This window comes from Suncus etruscus, chromosome 10 (assembly GCF_024139225.1).
Source record: "Suncus etruscus isolate mSunEtr1 chromosome 10, mSunEtr1.pri.cur, whole genome shotgun sequence".
NCBI lineage: Eukaryota > Metazoa > Chordata > Mammalia > Eulipotyphla > Soricidae > Suncus > Suncus etruscus.
In genome coordinates, this window is record NC_064857.1 from 97,815,897 (window position 1) to 97,837,928 (window position 22,032).

Consider the following 22,032-nt stretch of genomic DNA (forward strand, 5'->3'; position numbering starts at 1 on the left):
AACTATGCCTAGGTTTCATGGCAATGCTCAAGGAACCCTATGTGGTGCTGGGTTGGCATATGCAAGGTTGGCATACATTCTGCTCAAAAGTACTTCCTTCCTTCCTTTCTAAATGAGATACTGTTACCACATTTGTCCCTGTGTAATGGAATTAAAACATTGAGATGAGAGGACATGTAAAATGTAGAAAGGATTTCTACCTTTAGTTTTTAGAGTTTTTTTCTTAAACATTGATGTATCTGGTTGTATATATTTAAAGTATGTTGCTAATAACTCCAAACCATATAATTTTGTTCCTTACTTTTCCTTAGGGTGTAACATTTAGGGTTGAAAATAATGACCTGGTGATTGCTAGAATTCTTCATGGAGGAATGATAGACCGGCAAGGTCTGCTTCATGTGGGAGATATCATCAAAGAAGTCAATGGCCATGAGGTTGGAAACAATCCAAAGGAATTACAAGAATTACTGAAAAATATCAGTGGAAGTGTTACCCTAAAAATTTTGCCAAGCTATAGAGATACCATTATTCCTCAACAGGTTAGCAATAAAATTCTTGGTAACATTAATATTAACTTATGTCTTGAATCATATAACCACCTGTTATTCCCCTTTTGCTAAAGAGAAAAAAAATAGCCTGTAATTTAATTGTTCTGAATTATCTCATTATGGGTGAATTTTGAATTTTCAATAAAACCAATTAACACTGTTACTATTATAAAAGAAGTAGTAAAAATAATATACTTAAGAATACTATGAACCTCCGGCATTGCATAAGTTGCAGCTAGGTATCAGAAAAAGATATAAAGCCTTTTAGTGTAAAGTAAAGCCTTTATGAAGTAAAGTAAAGGTAAAGTATAGCCTTTTGCTATTTGTTTTTTTACACCTTTTTTGTTCCAGGATGTGAGGATAAGAATGTCTCAGTCGTGTCCCCTGTCCCCTCCCCCCCCCCCCCCCGGCTGAGCTTGTATTTGATGATCTAAATAGAGAAGGAAGCCAGAAAGGAAGATGAGTACATCTTGAAAAGACTCTTGATGGGCCCAGACCCGGTGGCACAACCAGTAGGGCATTTGCCTTGCACACGCTAACGTAGAATGCTAACATAGAGCGGTTCGATCCCCCAGTGTCCAAAGCCAGGAGCATCTATCTCTCTCTCTGTGTTTTTTTTTTTTTTTTTTGAAATTCACTTAACACAGCTCTAGATGACCACTGGCATTCAATGTTCCCTTCCTTGGGGGTCAAAACATAGGATGAGCCGGGTAAGGCACTTGAGTCACACAGCAGACCCATAAATCAGTCTCAGTCTCTGGCACCTTTTAGGGTCCATAGAGTGCAGAATAATCCCTGAGCATAGTTGGGTGGAGCCCCAAATCAAAAGAAAGTTTAATAATATTTAACCTAAGAATCAGTTGCAAAATATGATCATATCATATGTATTAACCACAAATTCAAGAGTCATATTTTTTCTTTTTTTTTTTTTTGGTTTTTGGACCACACCCAGTAATGCTCAGGGGTTACTCCTGGCTACGAGCTCAGAAGTCGCTCCTGGCTTGGGGGACCATATGGGACGCCGGGGAATTGAACCGCAGTCCGTCCTAGGCTAGCACTGGCAAGGCAGACACCTTACCTCTAGCACCACCGCGCCCGGCCCCATATTTCTGAGTTTGTGAATCCTGAGTTTTATTTCTGAGTTTGAGAATTACATGAAAGATTTGCATACAAAACTCCAGATTGTATAATTATAGAGGTTAAGTGAATGGTTTTAGGTCTCTTGCTAATGTCCAGGTCTCTATCTTGTCCTGCCCATTACTACTTTCTTGTCCTGTCCTTTCTCAGTTCCCTCTCCTCCAGTGAACATCAGTCTGTATTTAACGTGTGGACAGCTTCTGGGTCTCAGGTCTGCAGCTGGAACCCTGGAGCCTCTGTCCTTTTGCTGGGGCTTTAGTGTCTTGCAGAGCAGTGCCTCTCCTAGGTAGTAGCCCAGGGGCTCCTGATCCTTTTGGCTTTCCCTGGTTTTCCAATATCTGACCTTTTGCCAGGGCATAAGAGGTGAGGAGGGGGAATGAAGAGCGCACTTGGTTGGAGCGTCCCTGAGACCTTTTCCCAATTTCAGCTCCCAACCACTTCCATCAAGTATTTAACTGGTCACATCTTTGGTCGATGAGATTTAAAAGGACCAGTTAACTTAACCAGACCAATTAAATTAAATTACTTGGTGTTCCTCCTCTCTCCTCCACTTCCACCATAATATAACACACTGACTTTTAGACCTGCGTAGAGTGGAAAACAGAAAATAAGAATGTTTTTAACTATGTGTTAATTATGAGCATCAAGAAGTCTTTTCTGCAGTGTCCAGTCTACAAAATTCTGATAGTTCACTTAAATAGCAAAATTATTTTTTGTCATTTCAGTAGGTGGGGCTTTGCCCAAATTTCCCTATAGATTCTGTGTCTCTTGTACTATTCTAATAATGTGACATGCAAGGATAGTTAACCCTATCTTAACTACAAAATTTTTCCCATCTTGCGCCTTTTCAAATTCCTCTTTTTGTTCAGCCTTTCAGAGAGGGAGAAGGAATTTTGAGCAGAGTGGGGGAAGCATTCCAAACAGACAGTCTTATTCCTGCCTTACCATGGAGAAGGAAGGTCTATATTCTCTTCTTAAGGGAGCAAATTGCGAAGCCAGGATGTTTAGCCTTTATCACCCATCTCTCTTACTAGGAACTCGACCATTCATTTCTCTTACACCCTTTTTAGACTTTCCTCAGATGGGAATGACAGTTTCAGATGGAAACTCTTCTGACCAAGGTGGTGGTGTTTAAAACATTGTCAACAAATCATTTTTATCAGAATCACTGCAGTGCTTACTAAAATCCCCAAATCATTTTTAACTTTGAAGATCAGAGTAAGTTAAACATTATAGTTATTTCTGAAGTTATTTTACTTATATATAGGCTGACTTATTTAAGGAGGTTCATAATTTTATTTGTTCATTAGGGTTACTCATCTTTGTTTCAGCTCTCCAAAACATGAGAGAAATTAAAGTTTTATTTTATGTACTTGAAAAAATTCTCAAGAAAATATTAGCAAATGAACATTAATGATATGTAAAAGCAATGAATAAACGGGTCCAAGATGGGCTTCTCACCTATTCTAGAAAGGTTTTCATGTTTGGGGCCAGAGCCATAGCGCAGCAGTAGGGCATTTGCCTTGCACTTGGCGCATCCAGGACAAATCTCGGTTCGATCCCCGGTGTCCCATATGCTCCCCCAAGCCAGGACTGATTTCTGTGAGCATAGCCAGGAGTCATCCCTGAGTGTAACTGGGTGTAGCCCAAACCCCACCCCCCAAAAGAAAGATTTCATGTTAGAAAGTCCTTACACATAATTAAACACATTGACAAATTAAAAGGCCTCCAAAGATAATGATTAAATTTAGTAACTATTTGTAATATTTAAAAATTATAAATTAGGAATGGGAGAAATTTTCTTAATCTTAGTGTTTTTAAAATTTTGTTTCTTTAATATATACATTAGAATGGATATGTATATATATATATATAAGGAAATAAGTGTATGGAAAAACTGCTCATAAATATTAATGAACTATATTATACATATAACATGGGAAGACTGAATCTTAAAGTAAATTAACGAAAAATAAGATAAAATTATAAGCATGATATCATTAATTTTAAAGACAGGGACAGATAGTATAGGTATTAAGGTTCTTGCCTTGCATATGACTAACCCAGCTTTGATCTGAGCATTGCATATGGTCTCCCCCACTGTCAAGAATGATGTCTGTTCACTCCTGGAATAAGCCTTGAGCATCACAAGATATGGCTCAAAAAGAAAATCTTTTTGAAGACATGTAAACATCAATACATGTATGTGTGTCTGTTAGGGTTGGGCAGATGATGGAGGTCAGATTTGATAGTACACTTAAGTGTATACCCCCAAACTAAAGGTTTGAATCCCTTTGGGCAGTACACACTAGAAACCATGGATCCCAAGTTTAGGTTTCGGTAGTGACCATGATCAGGGACCAAGAGAAAGCATCAGCTACTTATTGCTAAAGAAAACCAGAATAAAACTTTTTATGACTAGTTGACTGTTATATGCATTCTCTTTCAAATCAGAACCTGAACACTCAGCTAGTTTGCATGAACCTCACTTTCTCTCTAACAAGATGTACAAAATTCAACATAAACAAAGGGAAGCTTGCCACATCTCAGGCACAATTGTGCATTGCTCAAACTATAGAACAGCCCTCATAAGATATAGAGAGCAACAGGTGGTTTCACAAATGTCTGTTAGAATGGAAAATTAAAATACCCAGTTCTAAGCAGGTTAGGAAGAAAACAATGACCTCTGGTATTAAAGGAATAGGTTTGTTGGCACACCAGGGAACAGTGATCCACTTTAATGGTTCTGCCACTCCTGGAGCTCAGCAACAAATGCTCTTACTATTACCAGCCATGCTGAGACAAAGCAATGTACAGAAACACTACCCAGCATTTTAAACCAGCTTGGTGTTGACAAGCTTAAGGACTCTGGCAGAAGCTGGATGGAAAAATACCACTTGATAGTGATCTTGTTTAGAATGTTGATGAGGGTTCCAGTAGTGAAGCAAACAGAAGACTCAACTTTTTTGAAAAAGTATAAACGTTGAGATTTTTGAGTTTAAACATATTTTGGCTTATACTATAATAAAGTAAAAAGAAATAGTTTCTATATTAAAAATTCTGAATCCCTGTCCTACTCTACCTACAGCTGCTGCTTTTAAGTTATGGCTTGGGGCCGGAGAGATAGCATGGAGGTAAAGCGTTTGCCTTTCATTCAGGAGGTCATCGGTTCAAATCCCGGCATCCCATATGGTCCCCCTTGCCTGCCAGGAGCAATTTCTGAGCCTGGAGCCAGGAATAACCCCTGAGCACTGCCTGGTGTGACAAAAAAAAAAAAAAAAAAAGTTATGGCTTATACACAGTTACTCATTTGCAATTAATTCAAGGGAAGTCAGAAAATAAATTTACAAGTATTACAAGTAAATTTCTAGTAAAGTCTTAAGGAGGGAAAAATAATATAGTGTGTAGTACTGTGACTAGGTTTGATCCCTGGTACTGCAAATGGTCCCCTGAGCATGTAGTTATTACTAGTAACCTATTAATAACTAGTAGTTATTCTTGTGCACCATTGAGTGTGGTCCAAAAACAAGCAGTCTTTTCCTAGTTTAAAAAAAATACATAATTAGAGAAGGATGGTCACTAACCCTAAATGTATTCAATATTTTATTGAAAGTTCTATAACACAGACTAGAATAAATTATAGAATGAAACTTTGCAGGGAGGAAATAAAACTACTCCCAAATAATAAGTTTTTGCGCAGAAACCTCCTCTACTATAAACAATAATTTATCAGGGTACTTAAAGTAAGATCAATATAGAATTTATTTGTTTTTTGTACTCAGTAAACATCTAGAAATATAATATCATTTACAAGAGTTAAAGACTATCACTTTTATAGAGTAGTAGCTCTAACACAAATTTTCACAACTTCTAGACAGAGAATTATGGTAAAGAATAAATAGATCTGTGTTATGATTGTGGACAGAAAGATAGTATTGTAAAAAATATCAGACTTCCTCATTGACTTGTAGATTTAATATATGCCAATAAAATTTTAATTCAAGATATTTGATGATATGAATAACTCATATAATTTTCAGGTGAAAAGGCAATAATGGAAGCCTATTATTAATGTTTAGGAATTAAGATGTATATTGGCATAGAAATAAAATGAGAGCAGTGCAATAGAGAGCCCAAAGATCACATATACATACATGTTCAGATACATACATACATTGGTAGAAATAATATATGACATGGTAATCCTCTTTTACACTGCACATACAAATCATGTAAAGAAAGAATTGATCAGTCAACATAGAAATGTTAAATATCTCTGGCAAGATATTATTTTATAGCATTCATTCTCCCAAAATGATAGATCTGAGTCCACAGTATTTTTTCTACATTGTAGGTGGCAGTGTAAATTGGTATAGTCACACTAAGAAGAAATTTAGCATATTCATAAGTAAGTGTTCTCTTATACTAAGATCTAATGATTTCCTGGAACAAGTCAACAAATATAACTAGAAACATGCTAACAACCATATAAATTCTGAAAGAATACATTCAGATAGCATACTTTTTTTTTTTTGAAATTTGGAAAAACTAAATTCCTAGTTACTTGAGCATGCATATAGAGGAGCCTGAGCAATAAGTAGTACAGTAGATAGGATATTTTTCTTGCATGCTGTCTACCTGAGATTGATCTCTGGCATCCCATATGGTCCCCTGATCTCCTGTAGGAATAATTCCCTGAGTTCAGAACCAGGAGTAAGTTCTGAACACTGTGACTATAGCCCAAAAACAAAATAATAAGAATGCATGCAGCTACTGTAAAACCCTGCAAGGAGTAAAGAGTTTAGGAACACAAGATTACCTTGGCAGGGAAACCTGAGTGATCGGCCACAATAGGATGTGAGCAGGAAGATCTGAGTCCACAGTATTTTTTCTACATTGTAGGTGGCAGTGTAAATTGGTATAGTCACACTAAGAAGAAATTTAACATATTCATAATTAACTGTTCTCTTATACTAAGATCTAATGATTTCTATTTCAAATGTCAGTTTTGGGTAGCTCTTTCATGTCTATTTTGTATATTGTTAAACTAATATGAGAAGTAGAGCAATGAAGGCAGTATATTGACCAGGAATTCAAGTAGGATTCTCAAGTAATCAGTGAGTTGATATTAGCATAATTATGATATATTTAAACTAATAGAAGCTTTAATTTGTGACTCCCCAGGGGAGGTATTTACCAGCTCCAGTTGTGAATTACCTTTGAAAGTTGTTTGCTTTTGTTTTAGGGTTATACACATAGATACTCAGAACTTACTCCTGGTTCTGTGCTCAGGGATCATTCCTGGCAGGACTTGAGGAACCATATGGGGCTGTTAGGCTTTGAAACTGGGTTGACTACATGCAAGGCAAGCACTCTACCTGCTGTACTGTCTCCCCAGCTTCTGAAAGGTTCTAACTAAACATACTCCAGCCACCTTGCTGATCTCAAAATACATGTATTTGTGTCTATATTTAAACTAGTGTTCAAGTTCAGGCACTTTGAAAATCATTAGGAAAACAACCTCCTTGAACATCTCTGATGTTGTCATTGGAATTTATTATCAAGTCTGATTGCTGAGTTCACAGCCTTGTCCTTCATTCTGATGTGCAGACTTAAGTGAACTAAGATTATGCTTTGAAACTGAGGATGTGTGAGCAACTCTTTATGTTCAGCCAGCTTTCCCAAACAAATTACTAGCCACTTTTACAATAGTTATTGTGGCCTGTTTATTCAGTCATTTAATGTCCATATAATTTATCTTGTTATTTACTGTCATTTGTGGAGACCACAGTTCCTTTGCAATATTTGTTTTCTTAGTACTTGTACTATTATTTGTTAATGTTTACTTAAAAAATAATTACTCTTGGGCCGGAGAGATAGCATGGAGTAAGGCGTTTGCTTTGCATGCAGAGGGACAGTGGTTCAAAGCCCAGCATCCCATATGGTTCCCCGAGCCTGCCGGGTGTGATCAAAAAAAAAAAATCAATCTTTGACTGGAGAGATCATATAGCAGGTAAGGCACTTGCCATGCACATAGCCGGTCTGGGTTTGATCCCTGGCAGCCTATAGGGGTCTCCTTACCCCACAAAGAGTGACTCCTAAGCACAGAGCCAGGAGTAAGTACTGAGCACTGCTGGGTATATATATACACTTATATTTTTGAGGTTTATTTTATATAAATAACATTTAAAGCAATACAGTTTGCTAAAGGTAGACAAGTATATACCCTATGAATCTATAAAGGCAATCAGGATAAAACATCACTCAAATTTCTTAAATCCATTTGCAATACCTCCCATTTCTTTCCCACCTGTTGGTTTAGTTTATGTAGTCCATATTTTAATGAAGTTAAAAGCATGCAACATGAATATAGATGATATCAGTATTTTTTAATATAGCTTTTCATACAGAATACTTTTCTGGGATTTATCTATGTTTTTATATGTATCAGTTACTGGTTCCTTTTTGATAAATAGTATAGGATTTTTGTTTGTTTGTTTGTTTTTGGGCCATACCCAGTGATGCTCAGGAGTTACTCTTGGCTATATGCTCAGAAATCACTCCTGGCTTGGGGGACCATATGGGACTCTAGGGGATTGAACCAAGGCATGTCCTAGGCTAGCGCAGGCAAAGCAGACACCCTAGCGCTTGCGCCACCACTCTGGCCCCAATAGTATAAGATTCTATTACCTTGCTATTTCACACTTTATATTTCTTTTAACTGATTATAATGGCATTTTGTTTGTTTTATTTTTCTTTGATTTGGTTTTTTTTTTTTTTTGTTTGTTTTGCATTTGGGGGCCACACCGTGTAATAGTCAGGGGTTACTCCTGGCTATGTACTCAGAAATGGCTCCTGGCTCAGGGGACCATATGGGATGCTAGGGATCAAACCAAGGTCCATCCTGGATTGGCCCTGTGCAAGGCAAATGCCCTACCACTGTGCTATCGCTCTGACCCCGATTTTGGCTGTTATTTAATTAAAAAGAAAGCTATAGACTACTAAAACTTCTTTTTTTGTAATAATGGCTTTATTGGAGATAAAATAATTTTCACGAATATACTTGCTAATGAACTTTTCTTTTTTTCCATATTATTTTATTTTTATTCTTTTAGTTTTTCTATTTTATTTTTATTTTTAATAACTTCGTTTTCTGTCATCCCGAAACAAATATATTATGATCAGTTGTGTCAGCTATGTGATACATTTTCCTTAAATAAATTAACTTTAAAAAAGAATGCTATAGACATTTACATGTGAGTCAGGCAAATACCTCAGAATTGAGGGTTTGAGTCATCTATATATACATATGTATGTATGTATACATGCATATATAGAAAGGAGTTTTAAAAAAAATAGCTGAACTGTTTTCAGAAGTTATTGTGGCAATGTATATCTAACCAACCTTACATGAGAGTTTCATATAGTCTATATCTTTGCCAAATTTTGGTATGGTCGATCTTCATCATTTTAGCCATTCTAATATGGTAAAACAGAATTGCCATGATTTTGGCTTATGTTTCCCTAGTGACATAATACTAAACATCTTTTCATGTGCTTATTTACCAACTCGGTGGTGAAGGATCTTCAAGTCATCTTCAAATTGAGTTTGAGTCCTTTTGGATATTTTTGGTACAGGTACTTTATTAGAATCATGATCTGCAAAGATTTTTCTCCCAGTGAGTTGTCTTTTCTTTCACCTAACAGTTTAATTCAAAATTTTAATTTGGAATTTTGACAGTATTTATTTTTTGCTGAATCACATTTCTGTTTAAAAAAAACTTTGTATTTTCTAAGATAATAGAGACTTCTGTGATATTTACAGTTTATGTTTTATATTTAGTGCCTATTCATCTGTGAATTTTTTGTGGAGTATATAAGGCATAGAACAAAGTTTATTTTTTGCAAATATTTGGATTTTGGCATATTTGCATACTCATTCTGCAGCTTTCTTTGATGAAAAGACATTAAATTTAGAGAAATTCTACCATTGCTTCAAATGATGTTTCTCTCTATATTCTTGTACTTTGGTGACTTATAACATACTAGACTCCATGGTGCTTTTTGCAGAGCTCACTGATTGTCCTTCATTTATTTCAATAATTTCCTTCTATTTTTCATGTCAGATAGTTTCCTTATGTCTTCAAGTTTATTTGTTTTCTATATCAGCATAGTGTTAGACTACATAGATTACCATTTATTTAACCAGCTCCCTATTGTCACCCAGATTTGCTCCCACTCTTAAGCAAAAGAGTTAGAAATAATCCAATAGTTGGGACCAGATAGATAGCATGGAGGTAAGGCATTTGCTTTGCATGCAGAAGGTTGGTGGTTCGAATCCTGGCATCCCATATGGTCCCCTGAGCCTGCCAGGAGCGTTTTCTGACTGTGGAGCCAGGAGTAACCCCTGAGTTTTTGGTTGTGACCCAAAAACCACAGGAAGGAAGGAAGGAAGGAAGGAAGGAAGGAAGGAAGGAAGGAAGGAAGGAAGGAAGGAAGGAAGGAAGGAAGGAAGGAAGGAAGGAAGGAGGGAGGGAGGGAGGGAGGGAGGGAGGGAGGGAGGGAGGGAGGGAGGGAGGGAAGGAGGGAGGGAGGGAGGGAGGGAGGGAGGGAGGGAGGGAGGGAGGAAGGGAATTCAATAGTTAATAATCCAATTTGTTGTTTTGTCATTTGTCATTTTGTATATATCCACACCGGATTGCTACTGAATACATCCCAGAGATAGATGATTAGGTCAATTTAGCACATGTCATTTTGACAGCTATTGCTAAATTGTTCTCCTGAGGTATCAAACTAGTCCTATCAACCTTTTAGGAAATGACTGGTAGCCCTGGCCCCTCACTACAGTTTATTATCAAATATTTGGATTCTTGCTAATCTTTTTTCTTTTTTTTTTTTTTGAAACTTTATTGATTGATTAATTGATTAGTTTTTGGGCCACACCCAGTGGTGCTCAGGTGTCACTCCTGGTTTCTGCACTCAGAAATCACCACTGGCAGGCTGGGGGACCATATGGGATGCTGGGAATTGAACCAGGTCCCTCCCAGGTCAGCTGTATGCAAGGCAAACACCCTACTGAGCTATCTCTCAGGCCCTGATTCTTGCTAATCTTATGAAAAGAAAATGCTGTCATAATGTAGTTTAAATTTAAATTTCAACTCTGAGATTGAACATATCTTCCTGTGTCTATGTTATTTGTACTTTTTAGTCTTCTAGTCTATCTACTTTACATTGTTAAACAGCCAGTTCTTTTGTGAAAAGACTATAAAGTTTATATTGTGCAGATTGCTTTTAGGAATTTCTTAATGAATAGTTGAAATTTGTAACAGTAAAACTCCTTAAGATGCATTTAATTAGATAGGTTCATTCTAAATCTAATAAGATTGAATGCTTTTAACTAGAAAGCGTTTAGATTACAGGTTAACTTAATTGATTTGGGGGAGGGAAATTTCAAAGTTTTATATACAACCAGTTTAATCTGAGTTTTTGAATATGCAAACTGTTTAAAGTTAATTTGATACAATTTAAAAACCAGTCCTTATAAAAAAAATTTCTACAAGAGAGATAGTTTGATCCACAAATAATGGATCCACAAATAGTTTGATCCACAAATAATTTCAGATATCATGATAAATATTTTATCATTTAAAATTTCAGTATGATAAACTTTATTTTATTTTATTATGAGGAAGGGGAATGAATATTTGAAGCTTGGATTATCTTCAAACATTTAAGTTTTATGGCCATAAAAATACATTGTTCCCAGATTAAAATGCTAAACATTTGGGTGAAATTACAGTTGATTTATTTTTACCTCAGTGTGTCTTTCTTAAAATATAAAGAATATCAGGTATTTTTGCAGTTTTGTATTTATATCTCTTCAACCTATCTCAAACACTTCCAAATTCTGTTTCTGATCATTTATAATTTTTTGTTATTGTATTCCATATGCACAGTTATTAAGTTGGTAGTTGCTTTAATAATGAGTGAATAATAGGGGCCAGTCATTTGTTTATATTTTATTTTCTTATAAATACACAGTTTGGCTTAATTTATGCAATGAAAAATATATTTTTAGAGTTGCAACAATATGGAGAGTCACCCAGCTCACTTCCGCAAGGTATGCTATTTAAGACATCTGTGGAACTTCGTTTTCTGTCTTATCAGCCAACTAAATTGACTTTGATTAAACTTAGTCATTTTGAATTTTTTTATTGAAAAACATTGAGCTGCATGCCATTGTCAAGTCAGCCAATTGTTCATTTTAGCAATGTTAATATTGTGTGCTTGCTTTTTAGATATTTATAGAATTTCATATTAGGAAAAATAACTGATTTTTAAGCATTAATATTTAGCTTCTGAAGTTATTGAAATGTTCTAAATGCTTTCTGTCAAGATCATCTAATTGTAAATAACTAAAATTTTGTCACAGGTTCTTAAATTTAGATCTCCAATTATCTTAGTGTGCATCCATCGCATTACATTTTATCACATTAATAACAAAGTAGCTAATTGTGCTATTTGAATAATGTGTTTGGTTATAGCTTAGAAGTATGATAAACAAGTAAAAAGTAATGCTGTTTGGTTTTTTTTTACTAATAACTATTGTGCTTTCATGCTTTTTTAAAGTTTTCATGCTGTTTAGTGCTTAGTCCATTCTTTGAAAAGTAAAATTTGAATTTCTTTTATTTTTATTTTTTTTGTTTTTTTTTTTACAAATTTGAATTTCTGTAAGTATGCAAGAATATATATTTTTGGAAGGTAATTTTGGGCCAGGACTAAGGTCCTGAATTCAGTCATGCTACATGCCCCTTCCTCCCACATGCTCAATCCAGAGATGTCCTTGCCCCTGCCTCTGGATATGTGGGCTCCTAAAAAAAGAAAACCACATTAAGTGTTTGGTCTGAACTTGGTTTTTGGTGGGCAAGAATAGAGGCTTCCCAAATGACGCTAGGGGCCTAGAGATCACTTTGGTGAAATTCAGCCAACCAGACAGAATTCTAGGGCCCTGCGGGTACAGTTTTACTGAGATGTCCAGGCCTGGCCTGGCAATGCTGGGGAGACCTCATTAGGGGCATAGGAAGTATATACCCTAAGCCGGTATAGTCTCTCTTAGTAGCTGGTCTGATTTTTCAACCAGTTTTCAATTTTCTTAAGGTTACTAAATTTATTTAAGTTTTGTTTTTGTTTTTGTTTTTTTTTTTTACTTTATGTTTCAGGATTCTTTCAAAGACCTATTCCTAATAGATCTGAAATGTCTGCCTTAAACCAACTGCATGTTATTTTAGAATGTTAATTAGGAAGTAGCACTTATTACATAAAAATTATGTAGTGTTAGAAAATCATGTGAAATGATTGGGGGAAACTAAAAGAATGCTAAGATAAATACTGGTCAAACTATTGACCTAATTTTAGCAATGAAAATGAAATAAAAGTTTTATATTTTGTTTTGGGGCCACACCTGGCTGTGCTTGGAATTATTCCTAACTCTGCACTAGGAATTACTCTTAGCAGACTTACAGGGCCATATGGGATGACAGGAATCAGACTTGCATACAAGGCAAATGTCCTACCCACTATACTATCTCTCCAGCCCCTGAAATGAAATTTTAAAATATTTTTGTTTATGTTCTAATTTTTTTCTCCGAGAGGACAAATTTCTTGGTTGAATTTTTATGAATTCAACAAATGACAATTGTATATTGTCAATTACAGTGGTTTGAAAATATTTTAGTCTAGTGACATAGTATGTGTATAATATTTTTAATTGTGCTGTGTATTTTAGGTGTTTGTGAAATGTCATTTTGACTATAATCCATACAACGATAACCTGATACCCTGTAAAGAAGCAGGATTGAGGTTTTCAAAAGGAGAAATTCTTCAGATTGTAAACAGAGAAGACCCAAATTGGTGGCAGGTTAGTATGATTCTTGGAATTTTGTCAGTTGCTATTTTATTTTCAGTCTTCAATCTGGACAGTATCTGAATATTCAGGAAGAAGGTTTAGCGTTTGTTCCAATGACTTTTTCTGCATGAACAGCTCTTGCTTCATGGCTGCTCATTGAGAGAGAATTTGTGAGTAGCTATTTAATACATGCAGAATTTGCTACCCTCTGGTGCTATCTCATTGATTTAGGGATTAGACCAATTGGTTCTTCCACTTGGGTGACTAATAATTTGCACTCTTGGGTAAGAATTTATATGGGTCATACCTTTTCAATATTTTTTGTTTGTTTTTTAACCAGGAATCTTTTACAATGAGTGTATAGTACGGTGAGTATTTCACAATGAGTTCTATCTCTCTGTGTACATTCATGGTACTATGTATGTATGTAAATATATTAAAAGTATTATATGCCTAGATACTTGATCTATTTTCCTATCTTCTCATTTCATAAGAAATGAGGGTTTTTTTTTTATCAATGTCATTTAATCATGGGTTGCAAGCTGAAAAGATACATGTGTTATCCTTGTATTATTTTTTTGTTTGTTTTATTTTGTTTGGTTTTGGTTTTGGTTTTTGGGTCACACCTGCCAGCACTCAGGGGTTACTCCTGGCTCTATGCTCAGAAATCGCTCCTGGCAGGCTCGGAGGACCATATAGGATGCTGGGATTTGAACCACCGTTGTTCTGCGGCTAAGGCAAACGCCTTACCGCTGTGCTATCTCTCCGGCCCCGTTTTATTTATATTTTATATAGTAGCTATATTCTTTTTTCTTTCCCCCAATTTAACTTCCAGAAATATCTCAAAGCTGGAATATATATATATATTTGGTTTTTGGGTCACACTGCTGATGCTTAGGAGTTCCTCCTGGCTCTGTGCTCAGAAATTGTCCCTGGCAGGCTCGGGGGACCATATGGCAGGGGTGGAGAACAAGTTCGACACAAAGAGCCAAAATTTTAAACTGTGAGAGTCAGAAAGCCACACCACGCAGTGACCTGCCAAAACAGACAAACACTCACACAAAAGCATATAATTTTAACAATAATCTATGAAACACATATTGCATTTTGCCATTTTGAGTGAGGGTAAAAATCCTGCAGTGATGGTGAGAGTGTGCTGCGTCCTCCACACTAAGAACTAATGGCCAGATGTGACCCAACATGTGACACACGGATCCCCCGCTCGCTGGCCTGTGCAGTTGTTTTCGAGGGATGGGAGACGGGACTACGCGCTTGGAGATCTCTCCTCAGAAGCAGCAGAACAAAATCCAAACTTTATACAAAATAATGATAAGAGGCAAAGAGCCGCATTCATTTTGGCCAGGAGCCGCATGCGGCTCTGCATGTCATCACCCCTGCCATATGGGATGCCGGGATTCGAAACACCGTCCTTCTGCATGCAAGGCAAATGCCCTACCTCCATGCTATCTCTCCGGCCCTAAATCTATATTTCTTACTTTTACATTGACTAGTAACTGTGAGTAGGATAAACTAACAGATGAGAAAATCTGAAATTCAGTGTTTTCTGTTCTCAGAAGCATTTTACAATGGTGGGTGGTGGCTGAAAAAGACACTACCGTGTGAGAGCCACTGAAATTCTTTTTTTGGGGGGGAGGTGGTTTTTGGGCTTTACCCGGCAGCACTCAGGGGTTCCTTCTGGCTCTATGCTCAGAAATCGCTCCTGGCAGGCTTGGGGGACCATATGGATGCCAGAATTTGAACCACTGTCCTTCTGCATGCAAGGCAAATGCTCTACCTCCATGCTATCTCTCCGGCCCCTCCTTTGAATTTTTTAGACTGCTCATCTAAATACATGCTTTAGTTTTCTTTTTTGAACAAACTTTACCAATTTTCTCTATTATGTTTTATCGTTCTTAGTCATTTTATACATTTTATGTCTGTGACTTAAATTCTATTTTTCAGGGAATTTAATTGCTAAAAAATATTACCATGTTTTTATATTTTTTATTACTTTCTTGGGTTTATTTTTAAAACTTAGTTTCTTGATAAAATATGAAGTTTTACCTATTTTAAATTTATAACTGATTCCTCATAGCATGCATTAAACATGATTCTCTTTTTCTAATTATTTTTTTCAATGATATAGCCTTGGAAAATACTTTTCTAAGGGGCATCTTAACATAGATTAGCATGGATTTATTTCTATTCTTTGACTAAGTAATATAAAAGTTATTCTAATTTAAAAAGCCATATGCCTTTGTATTTTGGTCCCAAATTTCACTCCAAAATGACAGAGTGGTTGTTAATATGTTTAAATATTTGAGCTGATATTGTCATGGACTTTAATTCAAGGTCAGTTTTTAAGTGCTGTATTGTTTGTGTAGTTTGGTTTTACTTATTTGAATTGGTATCATAAGCTTTTGGTCACTGAGCTGCACAATTCATTCATTTGATTCTAGGCTAGCCATGTGAAAGAGGGAGGAAGCGCCGGTCTCATTCCCAGCCAGTTCCTGGAAGAGAAGAGAAAAGCATTTGTCAGAAGAGATTGGGACAATTCAGGTGATGAACTTGACCCAAGAAGTAACAAGTAATCCCTTGTTACTTGAAGAAGGAGAACCATCTTTCTTCTACTTTTCTTTGGCTCTTTCACATGCATTTATTGAAAATACATCTAGAATTACTCTCTCCCATATGTTTTTATTGTGTTATTCTCAAAGAAAAAAAATAGTTTTTCCCTTTCCCTTTCCCTTTTTTTTTTTTTTTTTTTTTGATTTTTGGGCCACACCCGGCGGTGCTCAGGGGTCACTTCTGGCTGTCTGCTCAGAAATAGCTCCTGGCAGGCACGGGGGACCATCTGGGACACCGGGATTCGAAACAACCACTTTTGGTCCTGGATCGGCTGCTTGCAAGGCAAACGCCGCTGTGCTATCTCTCCGGGCCCTCCCTTTCCCTTTTGAGCCACCTGCTGCCTCAACTCACTGCTGTGCCTTCTCCATGGACTGAAGAACAGGGATAGTGTCTCATCTCCGTAGAATACTTAGGGCAGTTATAACATCTTCTGACATAATTGTTTTAGTTATATTTGTCTTGTCATTATCCCCCAGGACCTTTCTGTGGAACCATAAGTAGCAAAAAAAAGAAAAAGATGATGTATCTCACAACCAGAAATGCAGGTATGTGTTAAAAAGCAACCCAAGTGCCCAAGAATAGACAAGAGGCTAAGAAAACTGTGGTACATCTACACAATGAAACTCTGCAGCTGTTAGGAAAAAATGAAATTATGAAAATTGTTTATAATGGATGGATATGCAGAGTATTATGTTGAGCGAAATAAGTCAGAGGGAGAGAGAACGTAGATTTATCACACCTCATTTTGTGAGATATAAAAAATAAGATTTTATAGTAATATCCAGCGACAAAAGAGATGAATGAAGGCCAGAATGGCCAGTTCATGGTAGGAAGGCTACCACAACTAGCAGGGGAGTGCAATTAGGTTAGAGAAAGGGCCACTATAACAATGAATTGAGTTGGAAATTATCATTCTGGACAAGAACTGAGTGCTGAAAGAAGATAACAGTGATACCCTTGGGGGCCGGAGAGATAGCGTGGAGGTAAGGCGTTTGCCTTTCATGCAGAAGGTCATCGGTTCGAATCCTGGCATCCCATATGGTCCCCTGAGCCTGCCAGGAGTGGTTTCTGAGCGTAAAGCCAGGACTAACCCCTGAGCACCGGCAGGTGTGACCCAAAAAACAAACAGTGATACCCTTTCAGTAACACTATTGCAAACAAGTGTCTAAAAGGAAAAAAATGGAGGGTGGGGAGAGAGAGAGAGAGAGAGAGAGAGAGAGAGAGAGAGAGAGAGAGAGAGAGAGAGAGAGGAGAGAAGAGAGAGAGAGGAGAGAGAGAGAGAGAGGAGAGGAGAGAGAGAGAGAGAGAGAGAGAGAGAGAGAGAGAGAGAGAGAGAGAGAGAGAGAGAGAGAGAGAGAGAGAGATGCCAAGGCAGGGAAAGAGAATGGGAGGGAAAGTGGAGACATTTGCTGGCAGGAAATGTGCACTGGTGAAGGGTGTTGTACATTGTATGACAACCTTAATCATGAGCAACTCTGTAACTGTGTATCATGGTGATTCAATTAAAGAATTTATTTAAAAAATAAAAACATCAAAGAGAAAAATAAAGAGCTATTGGGGAGGCCAAGTGAAATGCTTTATATTGTTACTTCATGTAGATCTAATTCCAAATGAGAGGACTTTTCAGTGAATGTATCTGATGATTACCCAAATTAATGGGCTGACATAAGAACAAATGGTACAGTATCATATAGAGGAATTACTTTTGTTGTTCTTTTTTTAATATCTTTATTTAAACACCATGACTACAAACATGACTGTAGTTGGATTTCAGTCACAAAAAGAACACACTCCCTTGACCAGTGCAACATTCCCACCACCAATGCACCCCATAAGTCCTGATTAGATTCATTGTCACCCATGTGCTTCATGAGAAAAGTTTGCATTAAATGTGAATAGTTAAGAGAGATGCTTGTGGGATGAAGCAAGAGTACACCTGATAGAACATTTATTTTGCATGCAATTGACCTGGGTTTGATCCCCTAGATTCCATATGGTCCTCCAACTCCAAGTAGATCCCCGAGTGCAGAGATAGAAGCCTTGAACACCTCTGGGTGTGATTCCAAAACGTGTGTGTGTGTTTTGTGTATGTGGTAATAGAAATGTTATAATTGGTATCATTCAGAGGAATTTGAAACAGTAAGATGTCATTCCAGAGAATAAAATGCCTTTATATATGGCAGTTATTAAAAGAGTTATGATTTAGAACAGCTGTGTCCTGCTGTATCATTGGCATTATTTTGGAAAAAAAGTACTGAACCAAACAAACCTTAGTCTGACCCATTAGGAGTTCATATTAACTTAAAAGATAGATAAGATAACTACTATAGATATTTTTCCAGCATAGAGGCTGATACACTTGAAAAGTGGTTCTGTAAATCAAAAATCTCTGAGTTAAATTCAGAGGAATTGATGAGTGTCTTTTTCTTGGAGAAGGGAGCCTCCCACCTAGTGCTCAAGGGACTCAGGACCTCTCCAACAGCATTTGGTTAACCAGGCCTGAAAGTTCAGGGCTGGGTCCCAAAGGATACCACGCTGCTCCAGTGCAGCAATACTGGGGCTCCCCAGGACCACACGCCAGGCCACACAGAGAGGTCTTTGGAAGTTGCCTAGGATTAAGCAGGGCATGGGAGGTGTGTGTCCCTGAGCTCTGAACCATCTCCCCAGCCCCAGGAAGTGATCATTTTAGAGCAGTTTATTGATCTCAGAGCTGCCTCTAGACTGGCAAGAAACTAATGCACTATAAAGGAAATTATGATGTAATAATATCATATGAGAACAAATGATCTCAATATTGGTTTAATCTACTGTAGAGAAATTATACATAGAGTTGTTGCTAAGATAATAGCCTATGGAAGAAATACTGTATTATAGGTTGAGAATCATGGCCATAGTATTAGATAGTAATTCAAATCTACTTTTCCTTCTCATTAAGTCTCTGTCTATAAAACCTTCTTACAAAATAGAAAACAGATAAGTTTCTCATTAAGATTATAACTTCAGAATATTTTTCTGCTAGAACTGTTTGGATCCACCATTTTATATATAATCAATATTTAAAGGTCAGTATTTGTCTATGCATTTTATAAATTAGCTGATATTTACAATCACCATACAATAATTATTTATGTTACTTATCCTATGGAACTTATTTAGTAGCCCAAACATATTTACTTCTGTTCTTCACATTTTATAAACAGTTTTTTGTTGAAGACACTGTGTAAATTTGCAATCTCCAGTTCTCCAGAGTAAATTTATTTTTACTAACAAATTGATAACAAAGAGGCGTTAGTAAAACATGTAATAAAAATAAGACATAGGTACTTCTCTAGCTTAGTTATACAAATTCTTATGTGCAAATTGATGGAAGCAGATGTTGAAAATGCTATCATTGACCAGAATAGCAGATAAATTTTATCTGTGTAAAAGATTACTGAATATGATGTAATTCCATTTTCTTTTGCATTTAGAATTTGATCGTCATGAAATTCAGATCTATGAGGAGGTAGCCAAAATGCCTCCCTTCCAGAGAAAGACATTAGTATTAATAGGAGCTCAAGGTGTGGGCCGGAGAAGCTTGAAAAACAGGTTCATAGTATTGAATCCTACTAGATTTGGAACCACAGTACCATGTAAGTTGTGTGTGTGTGTGTGTGTGTGTGTGTGTGTGTGTGTAAGTGTGTGCACTTTGGGGTTTTATTCTGTTTGGGAAAATATGATAGTGCCATTATTTTCTTCATCCCCAAATTTTTTTTTTATTTTGCCAGTGAAAGTGCGTAAGTTATAAGATATTAAAACACTTGGTGATTGCATTACTGCCTTAAAATAGCACTATCATACTATCAGCTTGCTGCCTGGTGACAATTATTTTTCTAGTGTTAATTAAATTCAGCATAAAGACTTGCAGCCAAAACAGCATCAACTTCAGATTTTCTTGCACAACTAATGCTTGAGAAATTTCACCCTCTTAAGGTTAAAAATTGGGGGGAACCTGTTGTATCCTCACATACTCCCTGTGCATTGCCCTTATAATTTGTGTAGCTATGTTATAAATCAAATATTATAGGAGAATGCATCATACCCCAAAAGGTAGTTCCACTCTTTTTGTTCCAAGTTTCAAGTCTAAGGCCTCAAAGCATGTGCTTCAGCCCTTTAAACGGTCCCCCCAATCACTAAACCTGCTTTTTGAGTTACTCTCTTATGGAGTAGGTGGTTTTGTTTTAGATCACTAGGATCCATGTATGAAATAAACAATACTGATGGGGCCGGAGAGATAGCATGGAGGTAAGGCGTTTGCCTTTCATGCAGGAGGTCATCGGTTCGAATCCCGGCTTCCCATATGGTCCCCTGTGCCTGCCAGGAGCAATTTCTGAGCCTGGAACCAGAAATAACCCCTGAGCACTGCCGGGTGTGACCCAAAAACCACAAAAAAAAAACAAAAAAACAATACTGATGAAAGAAATATAGCCCTTAATTGAACCAAACATTGATTTTGAGATCTCTGCATTCTTTTTTTGTTGACATATTACGTGAAAATTAAATAATGCTTTCAGAAATATGCATGATAAGAATGGAATTAGATTGTAGAGTTAGATATCATTGACATTATAAGGACTTGGAAGTATTTTAGTACTTTAAAACATTTACATTTTCATATTTATCTCTCTGCAAAGTATTTTAATCAAATAGTGCCTTTTTTGCTTTTTGGACCACAATTCTCACAGCTTACTCCTGACTCTGTGTCTAGAGGTTCCTCCTGAACCTCTTCTGCTCCTGTGATGCTAAGACATCATGGGCAGTGCAGGAATCAAATTTAAGTTGGCCACGTGAAACAAAGGCACATTAATCCCTGTCCTATTACTCCTGTGCCTTAACCTTAAAATGTATTTTTTATTTTATTTTTTTTTTTTGAGGGGGATGCACACCTGACCATGCTCAGGGCTTACTTTTGGTTCTGTCCTCAGGGGTCACTCCCACTGGGGTATTATTGCCCTCTGTTGCTGTAACCTTTTCCTTTCTTTCTTTATTTCTCTTGTAACTTTCTAACAAATGTGCATGCCAGGTATTGAAGCTGAGTTGGTTAAGTACAATGCAAGTGCCCTGCCTGCTATACTATCTCTCCAGTCTCTCTAAGACATATAATGGGATATACATACATATATATACACATATGACTCCTGGCTCTGCTCAGGAGTCATTTCTGGTGGGGCTCAGGAACCATATGAAGTATAGGAATCAGCTCAATGCTCCATACATGCAATTATTTCCCTATGTCATTTTTTAAAGCACCGTGATTTATTATTAAATTATTAAAATTTAAATTATTAAATTATTCATAGTTGAGTTTCAAACAAAAATCTTTCGAGTAGCAATCACCAGTGTTCCTCTCTCCACCAATATCCCCAAGTTCCCTCCCATTGATGCCCCCGTCCCCCACCCAGCCTACTATCTCAACTGTACCTTTTTTTAAGTTTGGTTGTTAAAGTAGTTTGGCTCTTGTGATTTCAGTGTTGTTAGCTCCATGATTTGGATATTAGCTCCGTCCTTCCTTAATACCATCAATGTACTTGTATCTCCTTAACCCCTACCCTCTGTTATTTCTCATCTATCTTTCTCCACCTCTGCTCTATTTTTTTTTATTTTTCCTCTCTAAACTCTGCGGCCAAGAGTAATCTACCCCCTCCTCCAGTTTGACCTTTCTCAAAGTCCCTAGGTTCATCAATATTTATCTGTGACACAAAAATTATAATTATAGCAAAAATCTCCTCAAACACTCCATCTCTTAGCTTCTTTTGTCCCCCAAGATTAGTTACC

At 36.8% G+C, this 22,032-nt stretch overlaps 1 protein-coding gene and 1 long non-coding RNA gene across 3 annotated transcripts in view; one reads left to right on the forward strand and one right to left on the reverse strand.

The window, feature by feature from the left end:
• The window catches only part of LOC126020055 (uncharacterized), a 1,004,964-nt gene that overhangs the window by 637,094 nt on the left and 345,838 nt on the right, over positions 1-22,032 (reverse strand). The window lies entirely within an intron of this gene.
• PALS2 (protein associated with LIN7 2, MAGUK p55 family member) overlaps positions 1-22,032 on the forward strand; it is a 110,544-nt gene that overhangs the window by 69,589 nt on the left and 18,923 nt on the right. The window contains exons 5-10 of one of the 2 annotated variants that reach the window (XM_049781445.1): positions 312-539; positions 11,764-11,805; positions 13,471-13,602; positions 16,050-16,149; positions 16,695-16,763; positions 19,689-19,850. In XM_049781445.1, coding sequence (XP_049637402.1) covers positions 312-539; positions 11,764-11,805; positions 13,471-13,602; positions 16,050-16,149; positions 16,695-16,763; positions 19,689-19,850 — 733 coding nt within the window. The remainder of the gene's footprint in view (positions 1-311; positions 540-11,763; positions 11,806-13,470; positions 13,603-16,049; positions 16,150-16,694; positions 16,764-19,688; positions 19,851-22,032) is intronic. The other variant, XM_049781446.1, reaches the window with a different exon arrangement.